Raw genomic sequence first — 13599 nt, forward strand, 5'->3', positions numbered from 1 at the left:
TGAGACAGGGTCCTGCTCTGTCGCCCACGCTGGACACTCACTGCAACCTCCTCCTCCTGAGCTGAAGTGATTCTCCCTACCTCAACCTCCTGAGTAGCTGGCATTATAGACTCACATCATGCCCCCAGCTAGTTTTTGTATCTTTTTGGGTAGAGACGAGTTTTTGCCATGTTGCCCAGGCTGGTCTTGAACTCCTGGGCTCAAGCCATGTGCCTGCCTCGGCCTTCCAAAGTGCTGGGATGTACCAGCATGAGCCACTTTACCCGGTTGGGCACAGGAGTTTAAATTTAATTTTAAAACAAAAATTTTTTTAGAGACAGTCTTGCTTGGTCACCCAGGCTAGAGTGCAGTGGCATGATCTTGACTCACTGCAACCTTTGCCTCTTGAGTTCCAGCGATTCTTGTGCCTCAGCCTCCCTAGTAGTTGGGATTACAGGCATGCACCACCACACCTAGTTAATGTTTTCTGTTTTTAGTAGAGACAGGGTTTTGCTATGTTGCCCAGGCTGATCTTGAACTCCTGGCCTCAAGTAATCTGCCTGCCTTGGCCTCCGAAAGTGCTGGAATCACAGGCGTGAGTCACTGCACCTGGCCTGAATTTTTCTTCTTTAAGTTGGGTCTCTGTCTTTGTCACCCTGGCTGGAATGCAGTGGCACAATCATAGCTCACTGCAGCACTGAACTCCTGGGCTCAAGTGAGCCTCCAACCTCAACCTTCCATGTAGCTGGGACTACAGGCTGGTGCCTCCATGCCAGGCTTGGCAGAGGATTTAAGTGTGACCCTGGACAAGTCACTGGCCTTCTCTGGCCTTCCCAGGTAAGCTTGGACCTTCTGGGATGCTTCAAGTTCAAATTATTATTGTACAACTGTTGAATAATATGAGGAATGCTGCAGGTTACTGGGCCTGTGTGGACCTGTTTTGGATTCTTGGCTGGGTCTAGAGGTGGGAGGCTGGGGCCACTGTAAGCAGCACAGGCAGGTGGCCAGATGGCCTAGTAGCTTCAGCCCTGAGGACTGGACTGAGTTCTAAGGCCACCACGCCCAAAGGAAGGATCATTGCTCACTTCCTACTCGAGAAGCAGATGGCAGAATTGTTTTGGAGGGGTCTGGCTTGGGGCTTGGGACGTATGTTCATGTGGTCCAGATGGAGATCCAAGAGTTAGACTCTTTCTAGATATCATGTAGCACTTAAGATTAAACCTTTTTGCACATGGTCTCCTCTCTGCTTTACAACAGCTCAGTAAAATAGGTCCACACATCCACTCTAATAGATGAGGGAGCTCAGAGGGGGTAACCAACCCCTCCAGGTCACACAGCCAGGGAGGGGGTTGAGCCGTTTCCAACCACTGCCTTGGTTGTTGCAGATCCATCCCTGTAGACATATTTATTGAAGTGGGGGCCTGAAGGCTGAACAGCCAACACAGAAGAGGAGGTGCTTAGGGGTGAGGGCAATTTATGGCCCTTCAAGGGCCCAGTGCAGGTGGGATGGGAGCCAAGGTAAGGCTGGGCTATGCCCAGTTGTAAGCAAAGTTTCTAAACAAACCCATGACTTTGTCTAAATGTAAGTTTGTGGTGGCATTCAAGTCCCACCATCACCCATCTGTCCAGATTCATCTGCCTGGGATCCCTGTCTTGGGGCCAGTGGTTACTGGCCTGCTTCCTGGTCAATTAGCACACTAGGGCCGGGACTATGGGGAGGTGTGAGAAGCCTAGAGTGCAAAATTTAAGGAGCACTCACTCTCAGGGACGTGCAGGTGCAGGCTAGCTCTGGCAGGACCCTAAGAGTTAGTCTCTTCCCTCCCTGTTTCCCCATCCAACTTTCTCTCTAAGCATTAGGTTTCCAGAGGACAGAGACCACATCTTCATTAGAAGTCCTGGGGGGTCCCCAGCATTGAAGGGCTCACAGTTGGAGCTCAATAAACACTTGCCAGTGGCCAGCCTTATCTTTCTTTCCCAACTGAAAAATGGCCTAGGCTAGGCTGGGCACGGTGGCTCACACCTGTAATCCCAGCACTGTGGGAGGCCGAGGCGGGCAGATCACAAGGTCAGGAGATTGAGACCATCCTGGCCAACATGGTGAATCCCCGTCTCTACTAAAATCCAAAAATTAGCTGGGCGTGGTGGCAGGCGCCTGTAGTTCCAGCTACTGGGGAGGCTGAGGCAGGGGAATTGCTTGAAACCGGGAGGTGGAGGTTGCAGTGAGCCGAGATAGTGCCACTGCACTCCATTCTGGCAACAGAGTGAGACTCTGTCTCGAAAAAAAAAAAGGAAAAATGGCCTAGGCTGGGAAGGCCAGGTTCCTGTCTATTTTGCGATCCAAATGACTCTGACTTGCCCAGAGTGTGGACTTCTCCTTCACCAAGAATAAGCAGATGAGATGGGCAGAAGAATCGTAATGTCCCTGCAAGATTCAGGAAGTCTAAGCCAGAAAGTAAACGACTTTTTTTTTTCTTCGAGATGTAGTTTGGCTCTTGTTGCCCAGGCTGGAGTACAGTGGTGCCATCTCGGCCCACTGCAACCTCCACCTCCCAGGTTCAAACGATTCTCCTGCCTCAGCCTCCCGAGTAGCTGGGATTACAGGCATGCACCACCACGCTCGGTTAATTTTGTATTTTTAGTAGAGACAGGGTTTCTCTATGTTGATCAGGCTGGTCTCGAACTCCCGACCTCAGGTAATCCTCCTGCCTCAGCCTCCCAAAGTGCTGGGATTACAGGCCTGAGCCACCGCGCCCCCCGGCCTTTGTTTATGTTTTTTACATGCGGGGCAATACACCTGGAGTGTCGAATACTTGCTCCAAGCCACACGGCCGCATAAGGACAGGGCTACATAACAAGTTCTTCGAAGCTGTCATAGAATCAAGGAAAACCTGGGACGCAACTACTTGAGGCGCATCGAGTGTGTCGACGCTCTACTTACAAGGACTGGGACGGTGAGCAGGATCAATCCATTGCTTTTGCCTGCCTGCGGAGTGCTGATTGGTCCCCGCTTAGGAAACGGAAAAAGAGGTGGGCGCGCGCACGGTTGCGCGGGAAGCCGTCTCCTTCCCCGAGGCCATGGCGTCGCTCAATTGTAGCAGCATTGTGTGCGTGATCTGCTTGGAGAAGCCCAAATACCGCTGCCCGGCTTGCCGCGTGCCCTAGTGAGTGGGAAGGTCGCGGGGTCCGGGGGGTGCGGGTGTCGGGCCGCAGCGGGAGGGCGGGACGGCAGGAACCCGCGGGCTGCAGGAGAGGCCACGGGCTCTCGGTGCTGACGCGGCCTTGGCCCTCTCTTGTTACAGCTGCTCGGTGGCTTGCTTCCGGAAACACAAAGGTGAGTCCTCGTCCCCGCCAGCCCTCGGCCCCCTCCTCGCGCGGGGCAGCCCCCTAGTTCCACTGCCGTGTTGGCTGTGCATCGTTTACCTCCTCTCGTCTCCGTGGGTTCTGCAGGAGCCTTGTTTTCTCTGACTTGGTGTCATACGCCTCTTCCTGTGTGTCGGACAGTTTTCTGTGTTGTCCCTGCCTGTGATCGCACTCCGGATTTTGAACAGTCGGTAGCCTTTCTTCTACTCCGCCCTTCTGTGGAGGAACCTCCATGCTGTTTTCCATAATTACTATACCAATTTACGTTCCCAACAACAGTGTTTAAAGAGTTTCCTTTTCTCCATATCCTTGCCAGCATGTTATTTTTTGTTTTGATAATTGCCATTCTTTCTTCGGTGAGATGATATCTCATTGTGGTTTTGACTTGCATGTCCCCAATGATTAGTGATGTTGAACTAATTTTTTCATATACTTGGTGGTCATTTGTATGTCTTTTGAGAAGTGTCTATTCAGATCATTTGTCCATTTTATTTTTTTGAGACGGAGTCTTGCTCTTGTCGTCCAAGCTGGAGTACAGTGGCATGATCTCAGCTCACTGCAACCTCCGCTTCCCGGGTTCAGGTGATTCTTCTGCCTCAGCCACCAGAGTAGCTGGAATTACAGGTGCCTGCCACTTATTCCCGGCTAATTTTTGTGTTTTTAGTAGAGACGAGGTTTCACCATGTTGGCCAGGTTGGTCTTGAACTCCATTTTCTTTTTTTCTTTTGTTGAGACGGAGTTTCACTCTTGTTACCCAGGCTGGAGTGCAATGGCGGGATCTCGGCTCACCGCAACCTCCATCTCCTGGGTTCAGGCAATTCTGCGTCAGCCTCCTGAGTAGCTGGAATTACAGGCACACGCCACCGTGCCCAGCTAATTTTTTATATTATTAGTAGAGATGGGGTTTCACCTTGTTGACCAGGATGGTCTCGATCTCTTGACCTCATGATCCATCCGCCTCGGCCTTCCAAAGTGCTGGGATTACAGGCGTGAGCCACCTTGGGTGACCCATTTGTCCATTTAAATGTATTTTTGTTTTTTGGGTTTTTTTTTTTTTTTTTTTTTTTTTAGTGGCGAGCTTCTTGTATGTTCTGGATATTAACCCTTTGTCAGATGAATATTTTGCAGATATCTTCTCCCATCCTATAGGTTGTCTCTTCACTCTGTTATTCCCTTTATTGTACAGAAGCTTTGTCGTGTAATAGAATTCCATTTGCCTATTTTTGCTTTTGTTGCCTGTGTTTTGAGATTTTATTCATAAAATCATTGCCCAGACCAATGTCCTGAAGCATTTCCCCTGTGTTTTCTTATACTAATTTCAGTTTCAGGTCTTATATTTAGGTCTTTAATCCATTTTGATGTTTATATATGGTGACAGATAAGGATCTAGTTTAATTCTGCATATGGTTATCCTTACAGTTACTGTTTTCAATACTGTACCATTTATTGAAGAGTGCTTCCCCCCATATACGCTCTTGGTGCCTTTGTGGAAAGTCAGTTGGCTATAAATGTATGACTTTATATATGTCTGGGTTTTTTATTCTGTTCCGTTGATCTGTGTGTGTATTTTTATGCTAGTACCATGCTGTTTTAGATATTACAGCTCTATAGTATATTTTGAGGCCAAGTACTGGTGATGCCTCCAGCCTTGTTCTGTTTGCTCAGGATTGCTTTGCCTATTGGGGGTCTTTTGTGGTTCCATACCAATTTTAGGATTTTAAAAAAATTTCTGCGAAGAGTGTCGTTGGTATTTTGATAGGGATTGCATTGACTCTGTAGATTGCTTTGGATAGTATGGTCATTTTAATATTTTTCTTATTGGTGGATATGTACATTAATTTTGCCTTTGTTGCTGCTATAGGCAGTGTTAAAGTGGTATTTAATGAAAAATAATTTTTATCAGAAATTTCTGATAGCCACATTTGTTGGACACTTTTGTCTTTTTTGTGTGTGTGTGTGTGTGTCTTGCTCTGTCACTCAGGCTGGAGTGCAGTGGTACAAACACTGCTCACTACAGCCTTGACTTCCTGGGCTCAGCCTCCCAAACAGCTGGGAGGCAGTGTCCTACCTCAGCCTCCCAAACAGTTGGGACTACAGGCATGTGCCACCATACCTGGCTTATTTATTTTTAATTTTTGTGGAGATGAGGTCCCATATAGCCTGGGCTGGTCTTGACCTCCTGGGCTCAAGTGATCCTCCCATCTTGGCCTTCCAAAGTGTTGGGATTACAGACATGAGCTACCCGTGCCCACCTGTCATCTTTCTTGATTCCTATGAATATCTGCTGTGCTTGGCTTCTTCTTTCTTGATATTCTTCTTTGTAAGCTGGGAAGATACTGCTCTGTGGTATTCTGTCCTCTCATTTTCCCATTGAAATCCTAACCAGGCCTGACCCTGCTCTAGCTTCTTAGATGAGATAGGGTGTATTCAGGGTGGCATAGCTGTAGATCCTCTTGCTATTGTTTTTTTTTTTTTTTTTTTTTTTTTTTTTGAGACAAGGTCTTACTCTGTTGCCCATGATGGAGTGCAGTGGTGTGATCACAGCTCATTGCACCCTCAGCCTTCTGGGCCCAAGTGATCCTCCCACCTTAGCCTCCTGAGTAGCGGAGATGAACTTTATTTTTTGTAGAGATGGGGTCTCACTATATTGCCCAGGCTGGTCTTGGACTCCTGGGCTTAAGCATTCCTCCTGCCACAACCTCCCAAAGTGCTGGGATTATAGTTAGGAGCCACTGTGCTCAGTCTCTCCTCCCTTTATTCATGTCTCTCAGTTTTTTTTTTTTTTAGACAGAGCCTTGCTCTGTTGCCCAGGCTGGAGTGCAGTGGCGTGATCTTGACTCACTGCAACCTCCGCCTCCCGGGTTCAGGCGATTCTCCATCCTCCCAAGTAGCTGGGACTATAGGTGTGCGCCACCACACCCGGCTAATTTTTGTATTTTTAATAGAGGTGGGGTTTTGCCATATTGGCCAGGCTAGTCTTGAACTCCTGAGCTCGTGACCCGCCCGCCTAGGCCTCCCAAAGTGCTGGGATTACAGGTGTGAGCCACTGCGCCCGGCCTACTTTTTTTTATTACTGACATCCAAATCTTTATAGCTCCAGCCTCTTTTTGAGTCCTTTAGACACAAATGTCTGTATTTCAGGATCAGGTACCACCCAGAAAATTAACCTCTCCTTCAGTCCCTCCTGCTGTGTTCCTTACACGTATAGCACAGTCGTAAAGTTAGACCTGGACTCCAAATCTGCCTCTGCTACTTACTAGCTGTGAACCCCAATGGACAAGTTTATTACAAGAAAATTATTTAATCCTTTCATCTCTAAGTAAATTAACAGTCTCCATGTCATGGGGGCTTTGTAAAGGTTCCTTGAGCCATTGTGTATCTCACTGTGTACCTGGCACAGTGCTTGGCACTTAGTCAGTGGCGTCTGTCATAACTGCCACCTAGGTTACTAGAACTTTTCCATAGCATATTGTCAAGTCTAAATTTTAAGCCTCTACAAACTGATTCTGTCTTTGTGTCCTCAGAACCGTTTCCTGTGACCTCATGCTCTGTTGATTCTGTCACCCAGGGTGGAGTGCAGTAGTATGATCACAGCTCACTGTAGCCTTGACATACTGAGCTTAAGTGATCCTTCTGCCTCAGCCTCCTGAGTAGCTGAGACCACATGTGTGCACCACCATGGCTGGCTGATTTTATTTTTTGTAGAGACACGGTCTTGCTATGTTGCCCAGGCTGGTCTCAGGTGATCCTTCCACATTGGTGTCTGAGTGTTGGGATTACAGGTGTGAGCCAGCATAGCTGGCCTTCTCTTGACTCTAAGTTCTTTGGTTGTTTTGTCCCTGGTTTTATCCCATCTGGTATCTGGTTTATAGCAGCTGTTTCAAACACCCCAAGTAATTGTGGTGAGAATAACATTCGGCAGGGTAGGGAGGATGGGGACAGCTTCTTTCGGGGTGTGAGCGAGCCCTGCTTCCCCAGCCCTCCTGCCAGGCTCAGGCTGCTGGTGGTTTTCCTTAACCTGCCACTTGCTTTGATCTCTCAAGACTTCCACATTCCTGGGCACCCTTACCGCAGACACTTGCTTCCTACCTAGATGCTAACTTGGTGGGGAGGTGCAGCCCTGCCGCTGAAATGGAGGTAATGTGGGCCTGGGATTTGTGTCTTTTTCAGAACAGTGCAACCCTGAAACTCGTCGTGTTGAGAAAAAAATATCAGCTCTTCCTGCCAAAACTATAAGGCCTATGGAAAACAAAGGTGGGTTGGTTGATTTGCAAGGGACTTCACATAGAATAAGTTGAAAGGAAGGCAAAGGGAAGACTGGGGCTGGGCAAGGAGTCCAGAACAATGTCTTCCTTGGGAAGCAACAGCTTCTTTAGCCCTGAGCATCAGGAGTGGGGCCATGTCATCATGGGTGATGAGCAACCTGAAAGCAGTATTCAGAAGAAAAATGGGCAGAAAAACAGATGAGAAAGGCCATGGCTGTGGTTTGGGGGTTTGTGGTGGGCCGTGTGGGCAGGATCCTTCTGTAGCCCACAGATGCTGGTCTCCTTCTGGGAATTTGGAGGCGGGGCTGTCTGTTCACCTGAGCTCAGCCCAGGCAGGAGGCTTTCTTTGTCCTAGATCACCTCGCTGCTGCTGGGGTTTCAGAGCTTATTGCAGTAGTGGGCTGTCGACCCATCCGTCCAGCCATCTAAATGTTCTTTAATACCTCCTGGGTGTCATGCACCATGCCAGGCTCTGAAAGAAGCCCCTCTGATACCACCAAAGAGGTATTGAACATTCTCTGCAAAGTCATGGCCTATTTTTGCCCTTTGAAAAATTTCTAGGTTGGGTTCAGGCAGTGCCAGCAGTTTCTGCCCATGTTGAAAGCACAGGAGATTCTGCTTGGCTGGTTTTTAAAGAGCATCCAGTTTATTGGCCTGCCACAAGGGTTTATTAGTCCCAGTTCCTGGGAGTGCCAGGGCCTAACTGAACCCCACAGAGCACATGCTAGAAATGCAGTGACGTATGGAGCCATGTTGAGGTGGGAAGGGGTAATAAGTTATTAGATAACCAGGGTCTAAGCCTAAAGACCACAGGACCACATAATACAGTAAGGATGTGAACACTAGGATATATTTGTTAAAATCACCAATTCTTCTTTCACTTAGCCCTGCCTTCTAAAAAAGGAGTGTTAGTATAGTCACAAACTCCGAAGAAGAGGATTTTTGTCTGTACTTGCTTGAATACCCCTATTGCTATCCCGTGTGTGCATATATTTTTATCCTGTTGAACTAGTTGTTAAAATCTGGTGTCCAGGCCTCCTTTTTAGTCATGAGCCATTGACTTGTTTTGTATTCCTTAGATGATGATGACTATATAGCTGATTTTCTCAATAGTGATGAGGAAGAAGACAGAGTTTCTTTGCAGAATTTAAAGGATTTAGGTAAGTCTGTGCTGTGCTTGTCAACCGTTGAGATATTTACTGTGTTGTAAGGATTGTGGTTTTTTTTTTAAAGTTACTAAATCCTTGATTAAGTGTGGCATGCAGCTCCGTTACTATCTAGTCACATAATTCTGTAAACATACGGGGTTTCATACCTCCCAGCCTCCTCACACCATTCCTTCTGCCTGGAATCCTATTGGTCTGCCGGTTAGCAAAATTCTGCTCCTCCCTCAAGGCTTGGTTCAAGTTTTCTTTGCTCAGCTAGGCTTTTCTTGACCTTCTGTGTCTCTTTCAGAATTAGGCACTTTTTTGGTTTCCCATAGCAGCTTGGACTTATTAGTAATAAATCACGTAACATTTATGGTAATTTGTCTCTCACATACCAATTTGTACAGCAGGGACCTGTATTCTCAGATCCCCAGTGCTCAGTTCACAGTCCAGCCATTAATGCAGACTGGTTATCACGATTTTTTTTTTTAAGGGGAAACAGGTGTTAATGCCCCACATTTTTGTAGTACTGCTTGTTCAGTCCTTATAACGTTCTGTTACGTGTACATGGTGTCTGTTAATTTAATTCTTCCCATTTCACAGAATCACAAAAGTTTATGCTCTGCAGTTAGTCTCATGGTAATGATTAGTTAGACTGAGTTTGCAGCTGAGCTGGTAATAGGTGTGAAAAATTTTATAGTCTGTAAAGAACCATGCAGGTGGTATTGTTGGTCCCGCTGCATGCTGAATCACATGCCTAGATATCATTCATAGTATTTGGTATAGCTGTCCTCTGCAACTTTTATACCTATAAGGAAAGGAAACATGCCAGCAGCTTAATACTATTCTCTTTGTGATTGTGCTGATAAAGCATTTTTTCTTAGCAGAAGTGGCACGAAGTTACAATGTTTACAAAGATACCAAGAACTGGTCTGTTACTGCATTTAACGTGGAAATAGTTGGATACGCTGATCTCACCTTTCATTTTACAGAGGTGGGGTCTCGCCATGTTGCCCATGACCCACTTTGACCTCCCTAATTGCTATTACAGGCATGAGCCACCACGCCTAGTGATGGTTTTATCACACTTAAAACATTTCTTCTCTCTTCAACCAACTCCATGTGTTCCCACTTGAACTCAGAGTAGCTTTTTTGGTTAATTTTTAGGGGAATCTGCAACATTAAGAAGCTTATTGCTCAATCCACACCTCAGGCAGTTGATGGTCAGTCTCGATCAGGGGGAAGACAAAGCAAAGCTCATGAGAGCCTGCATGCAAGAACCCTTGTTTGTGGAGTTTGCAGACTGCTGTTTAAGAATTGTGGAACCATCGCAGAATGAGGATTCTTAACATGGACTACTGTGCTGCTTGCTTAAGCAACCAAGGTTGTGGACTCCCAGAACCTGCCTACCCCCTTCTCTCCAGGAGACCAGCTCGTGTCGGGGGCCCCAGGCAAAAGAGGTTTCCAGGATGCTGGCTGACGTAGGCTATACAGGCCTTTACAGGCATTGACATGGGCTTATGTTTCAGGCAGATGTGGGGTCCTTAAGGTGGCAAATCCTTTATGGAGAGAAAACTTGACATTCAGATGGTTGTTCTTAAATGTTTTACTTTTGGTACTATTGCTAGATATCATAAATGGTATCAAGCTTTATGCTTGATATGGAGCTAAACTTGAACAGTGTTACTAAATAAAATCAAGATGTGATTTTATTGTACACTGGGCTCATAATTTGTTTGAAATTACATTAAATAAATCAGAAACTTCCTAAATACTAAAGTTTTCTTCCTTTTTAAAGGAAATAACTACAAAATTTTCCCTAGCCCAAATTCCAGTGCCAATTTTAGGCCAACTTGGCCTGTTTTCTTCCAAAAGTGCTTATGTGGAATGGGGTTCCTCACTGTAGTGACAGTCAATGACTGCTGCTGAGTTTGATATGTGAAGGTAGATAAACAGGACCCTGATGTTTAACCCTGGTTTGGTAACTACCAGCCCTGACTCCATCAGTGCTCCATGTAGCCTAGAGCCCCAGGCCCAATGACACACTGGCCACAGGACCCTGGCTTGAAGGCTGGAGCTGACACTGTTGGTCATGTGTGTTTGGAACACTGTGGGAATAGTTTGGCAGCTGTGTGCTGATTAAATGTCTTTGGCAAGGCAGCTGGCAGGAAAAGGCCTTGTGGAAACAAAGGCACCAAGGATCACCCAGCTCAGTGAAGGCAGAAGAGGTCACATGTGGATCAGCCTGTGTCTTTCAAGCAGAATCTGATTAAAGCCGGTAACACTGTAGGGTGAAGGTTCAGGGCAGATGTCAGCATAGCGCAATGGAGACTTTTTGCAGTGAAACTTTATCGATCCCTGAGGGGGGGAAGAGAGAGTGATGCCGCATTAGCCCCAGTTCCTGGGAGTGCCAGGGCCTTACAACCCCACAGAGCAGATGCTAGAAATGCAAGGAGGTATGGACAAGTACTAGTTTAGGGGCCACAGCAGTATTAAAATAGAAAGCATTATATCCATTCAGTGTGAGACATGAGGAAACCCTACGAGGGGGGTGCTCCCTAAGAGGAATGTCTGTCACAGTCCTTTGACTGCGTAAAGCCAGAAGATCTAAACATTTACCCTTCTGTTTACACTCCAGCAGGCCTATGTGTTTTCATGGGAGATTTTATCCAGATTAAGGCCTATATAGTAATTCCTCTGAATGGAAATTCGGTGTTTCCATCTGCCTTGTCATTTCACTTACTCCTTGCCGTGACCCACCCCATGCAGTAGGTTGAGTATTAGCCCATTTTATAGACAGGCTCTGAGAAGATGTGTCTTAGCTAAGATCATCCAGTGAATGGGGCAGAGCCAGGACCCAGACCCTGGGATTCTACCTCCCAGTGCAACACACTTTCATCTTTCCTTGGCCACTTTATTTCTGTGAGGCCTGGCTTGCTGGGGTGACTCACAAAGCCCTGAGTGACACTGACTTCCCGTGTGTGTTGGCTGACTTTTCCCTGGCTGCTCATATTATAAAAACACAAAACTGGGTGCAGTGCTCATGCCTGTAATCCCAGCACTTTGGGAGGCCAAGCCAGGCAGATCACTTGAGGTCAGGAGTTTGAGACCAGCCTGGCCAACATGGTGAAACCCGTCTTTATTAAAAATACAAAAAAAAAAAAAAAAAAAAAAAAGCTGGGCGTAGTGGTACATGCCTGTAGTCCCAGTTATTCGGGAGGCTGAGGCAGGAGAATCGCTTGAACACACCACTCCATCCTGGGCAACACAACCCCACAGAGGACTGGGACCACTGGCTCTGCTTGCCATTTCCTCAGCTAGAAAACGAGAAAAACCCAGCAATACAATTTGAGGAAAACATGGTACCAAATCCAGTGCCATTTGAGGTAACAAACTCATCACAACCCAAGTTGTGATGTGGGACTAATTAAGATTCTTTGCCCTCAAGTCTTGGGGTAGTTTCTTTTTTGCTACGTCTCAAATTTTTCCTTTTCTGTAATCGACCTATTACTACCCTAAGCCAAACTGTTTTTTTAGACAGACTCTTGTCACCCATGCTGAAGTTCTGTGGCACGATCTCAGCTCACTGCAACCTCTGCCTCTTGGGTTCAAGCGATTCTCCTGGCTCAGCCTCCCGAGTAACTGGGACTACGGGCGTGTGCCACCATGCCTGGCTAATTTTTGTATTTTTAGCAGAGATGGGGTTTCGCCATGTTGGCCAGGCTGGTCTCAAACTCCTGACCTCAAGGGATACGCCCGCCTCAGCTTCCCAAAGTGCTGGGATTACAGATGTGAACCACTGTGCCTGGCCCTAGGCCAAACTTCGATCACCTGCTCCTGACTCCTCTAGAGCCTTGGTTCTCACAGTGTGGTTCGCGGAGCATCAGCATCAGCTGGGAGCTTGCTAGAAATGCAGTATTGCATTTGGAAATGGAACTAAAAGATTCAGAGATGCTGAAATAATTAGAGGCAGTTTTAAAAAAGATAAAGGGCTCTGGAAGATTCCCAGTTACAAAAAATAATCCAAACCTACAGTTGGTTAGGACGTGCAGGCTTCTGGTTCACCCAGTAAGGTTAGGGACAGGTCTTGTCCCAGCCAGTCTCACTCCCCCTGTTCTAGGCTTTGCTCCTGCTGTTCACAGGAACAAAGCTGTCATGCACAACCTACCTGAGGCATCGCTCGGATGGATGTGACACCAGCCTGGTCTTGTTGTGCTGTCTGGACGGTGTAGCTACTGGGACTGCCCCTGGGGAGCTGGAGGCAGGCCCAGACCACCAATTTCCTCTGAAAGCTGCCTACACCCATAGCTGTGTTGGTCAGGACAAGCCCCAGGGGCCAGAGGCGGATTACTGCTTCCAGGAGCTTGGTCTGCAGTGGGGAGGTACTTAGGGAACCAGGAGCCTGAGAGAGGTGTTTTTCTTCCACATCATCCAGTTCTTCAGCAGCAAGGCAGGCCATTCTGATCTTAAAAAGCAAACATCCCTTTATAGCTTTAGATTTATCTAGCCCTCTTAGCAGAAAATGGAGATCAAAACTAACAAATCTTAACAAGGTGAACCGAAGGCACCTGGTTGCGAACAGCTGGCTGCTCTGAACCAAACTGGTTCCATATGGCACAAGTCTATACACACCCCAGGCAACAGTGCTTAGGCCTTACATATGCTACTTGAAAACAAAGTAACAGCCCATCGAGACAGAACTGATAAGCTGTAAATCCCAGTCTTTTAAAGTGTACATCCCAGAGTTCGGTATATTCCCAGAGTTGCTTATACCACTCTCTACCTTCACAACCACCCTGCAGGGTAGGTGTTACTGTCTCCATTGCATATATAATATGAGGCTCACA

At 47.1% G+C, this 13599-nt stretch overlaps 2 protein-coding genes across 24 annotated transcripts in view; one reads left to right on the forward strand and one right to left on the reverse strand.

Annotated features, from left to right (window-relative positions):
* ZNHIT3 (zinc finger HIT-type containing 3) overlaps nucleotides 1-10524 on the forward strand; it is a 46603-nt gene extending 36079 nt beyond the window's left edge. For 10 of the 23 annotated variants that reach the window (XM_078373724.1, XM_078373729.1, XM_078373738.1 and 7 more), the window contains 6 exons: nucleotides 9-816; nucleotides 2673-3140; nucleotides 3279-3310; nucleotides 7510-7593; nucleotides 8684-8764; nucleotides 9920-10524. In XM_078373724.1, coding sequence (XP_078229850.1) covers nucleotides 3055-3140; nucleotides 3279-3310; nucleotides 7510-7593; nucleotides 8684-8764; nucleotides 9920-10101 — 465 coding nt within the window. In that variant the 5' untranslated portion in view covers nucleotides 9-816; nucleotides 2673-3054 and the 3' untranslated portion in view covers nucleotides 10102-10524. Of the gene's footprint in view, nucleotides 1-8; nucleotides 817-1830; nucleotides 3141-3278; nucleotides 3311-7509; nucleotides 7594-8683; nucleotides 8765-9919 lie in introns of all 23 variants that reach the window. The other 13 variants (XM_078373725.1, XM_078373726.1, XM_078373732.1 and 10 more) reach the window with 3 other exon arrangements.
* MYO19 (myosin XIX) overlaps nucleotides 10341-13599 on the reverse strand; it is a 52508-nt gene continuing 49249 nt past the window's right edge. The window contains 3 exon segments of the mRNA XM_078373716.1: nucleotides 10341-10988; nucleotides 10991-11110; nucleotides 12921-13217. Of these exon segments, the coding sequence (XP_078229842.1) occupies nucleotides 10773-10988; nucleotides 10991-11110; nucleotides 12921-13217 (633 nt within the window). The 3' untranslated portion in view covers nucleotides 10341-10772.

The sequence above is a fragment of the Callithrix jacchus genome, chromosome 5, assembly GCF_049354715.1.
Source record: "Callithrix jacchus isolate 240 chromosome 5, calJac240_pri, whole genome shotgun sequence".
Classification (NCBI taxonomy): domain Eukaryota; kingdom Metazoa; phylum Chordata; class Mammalia; order Primates; family Cebidae; genus Callithrix; species Callithrix jacchus.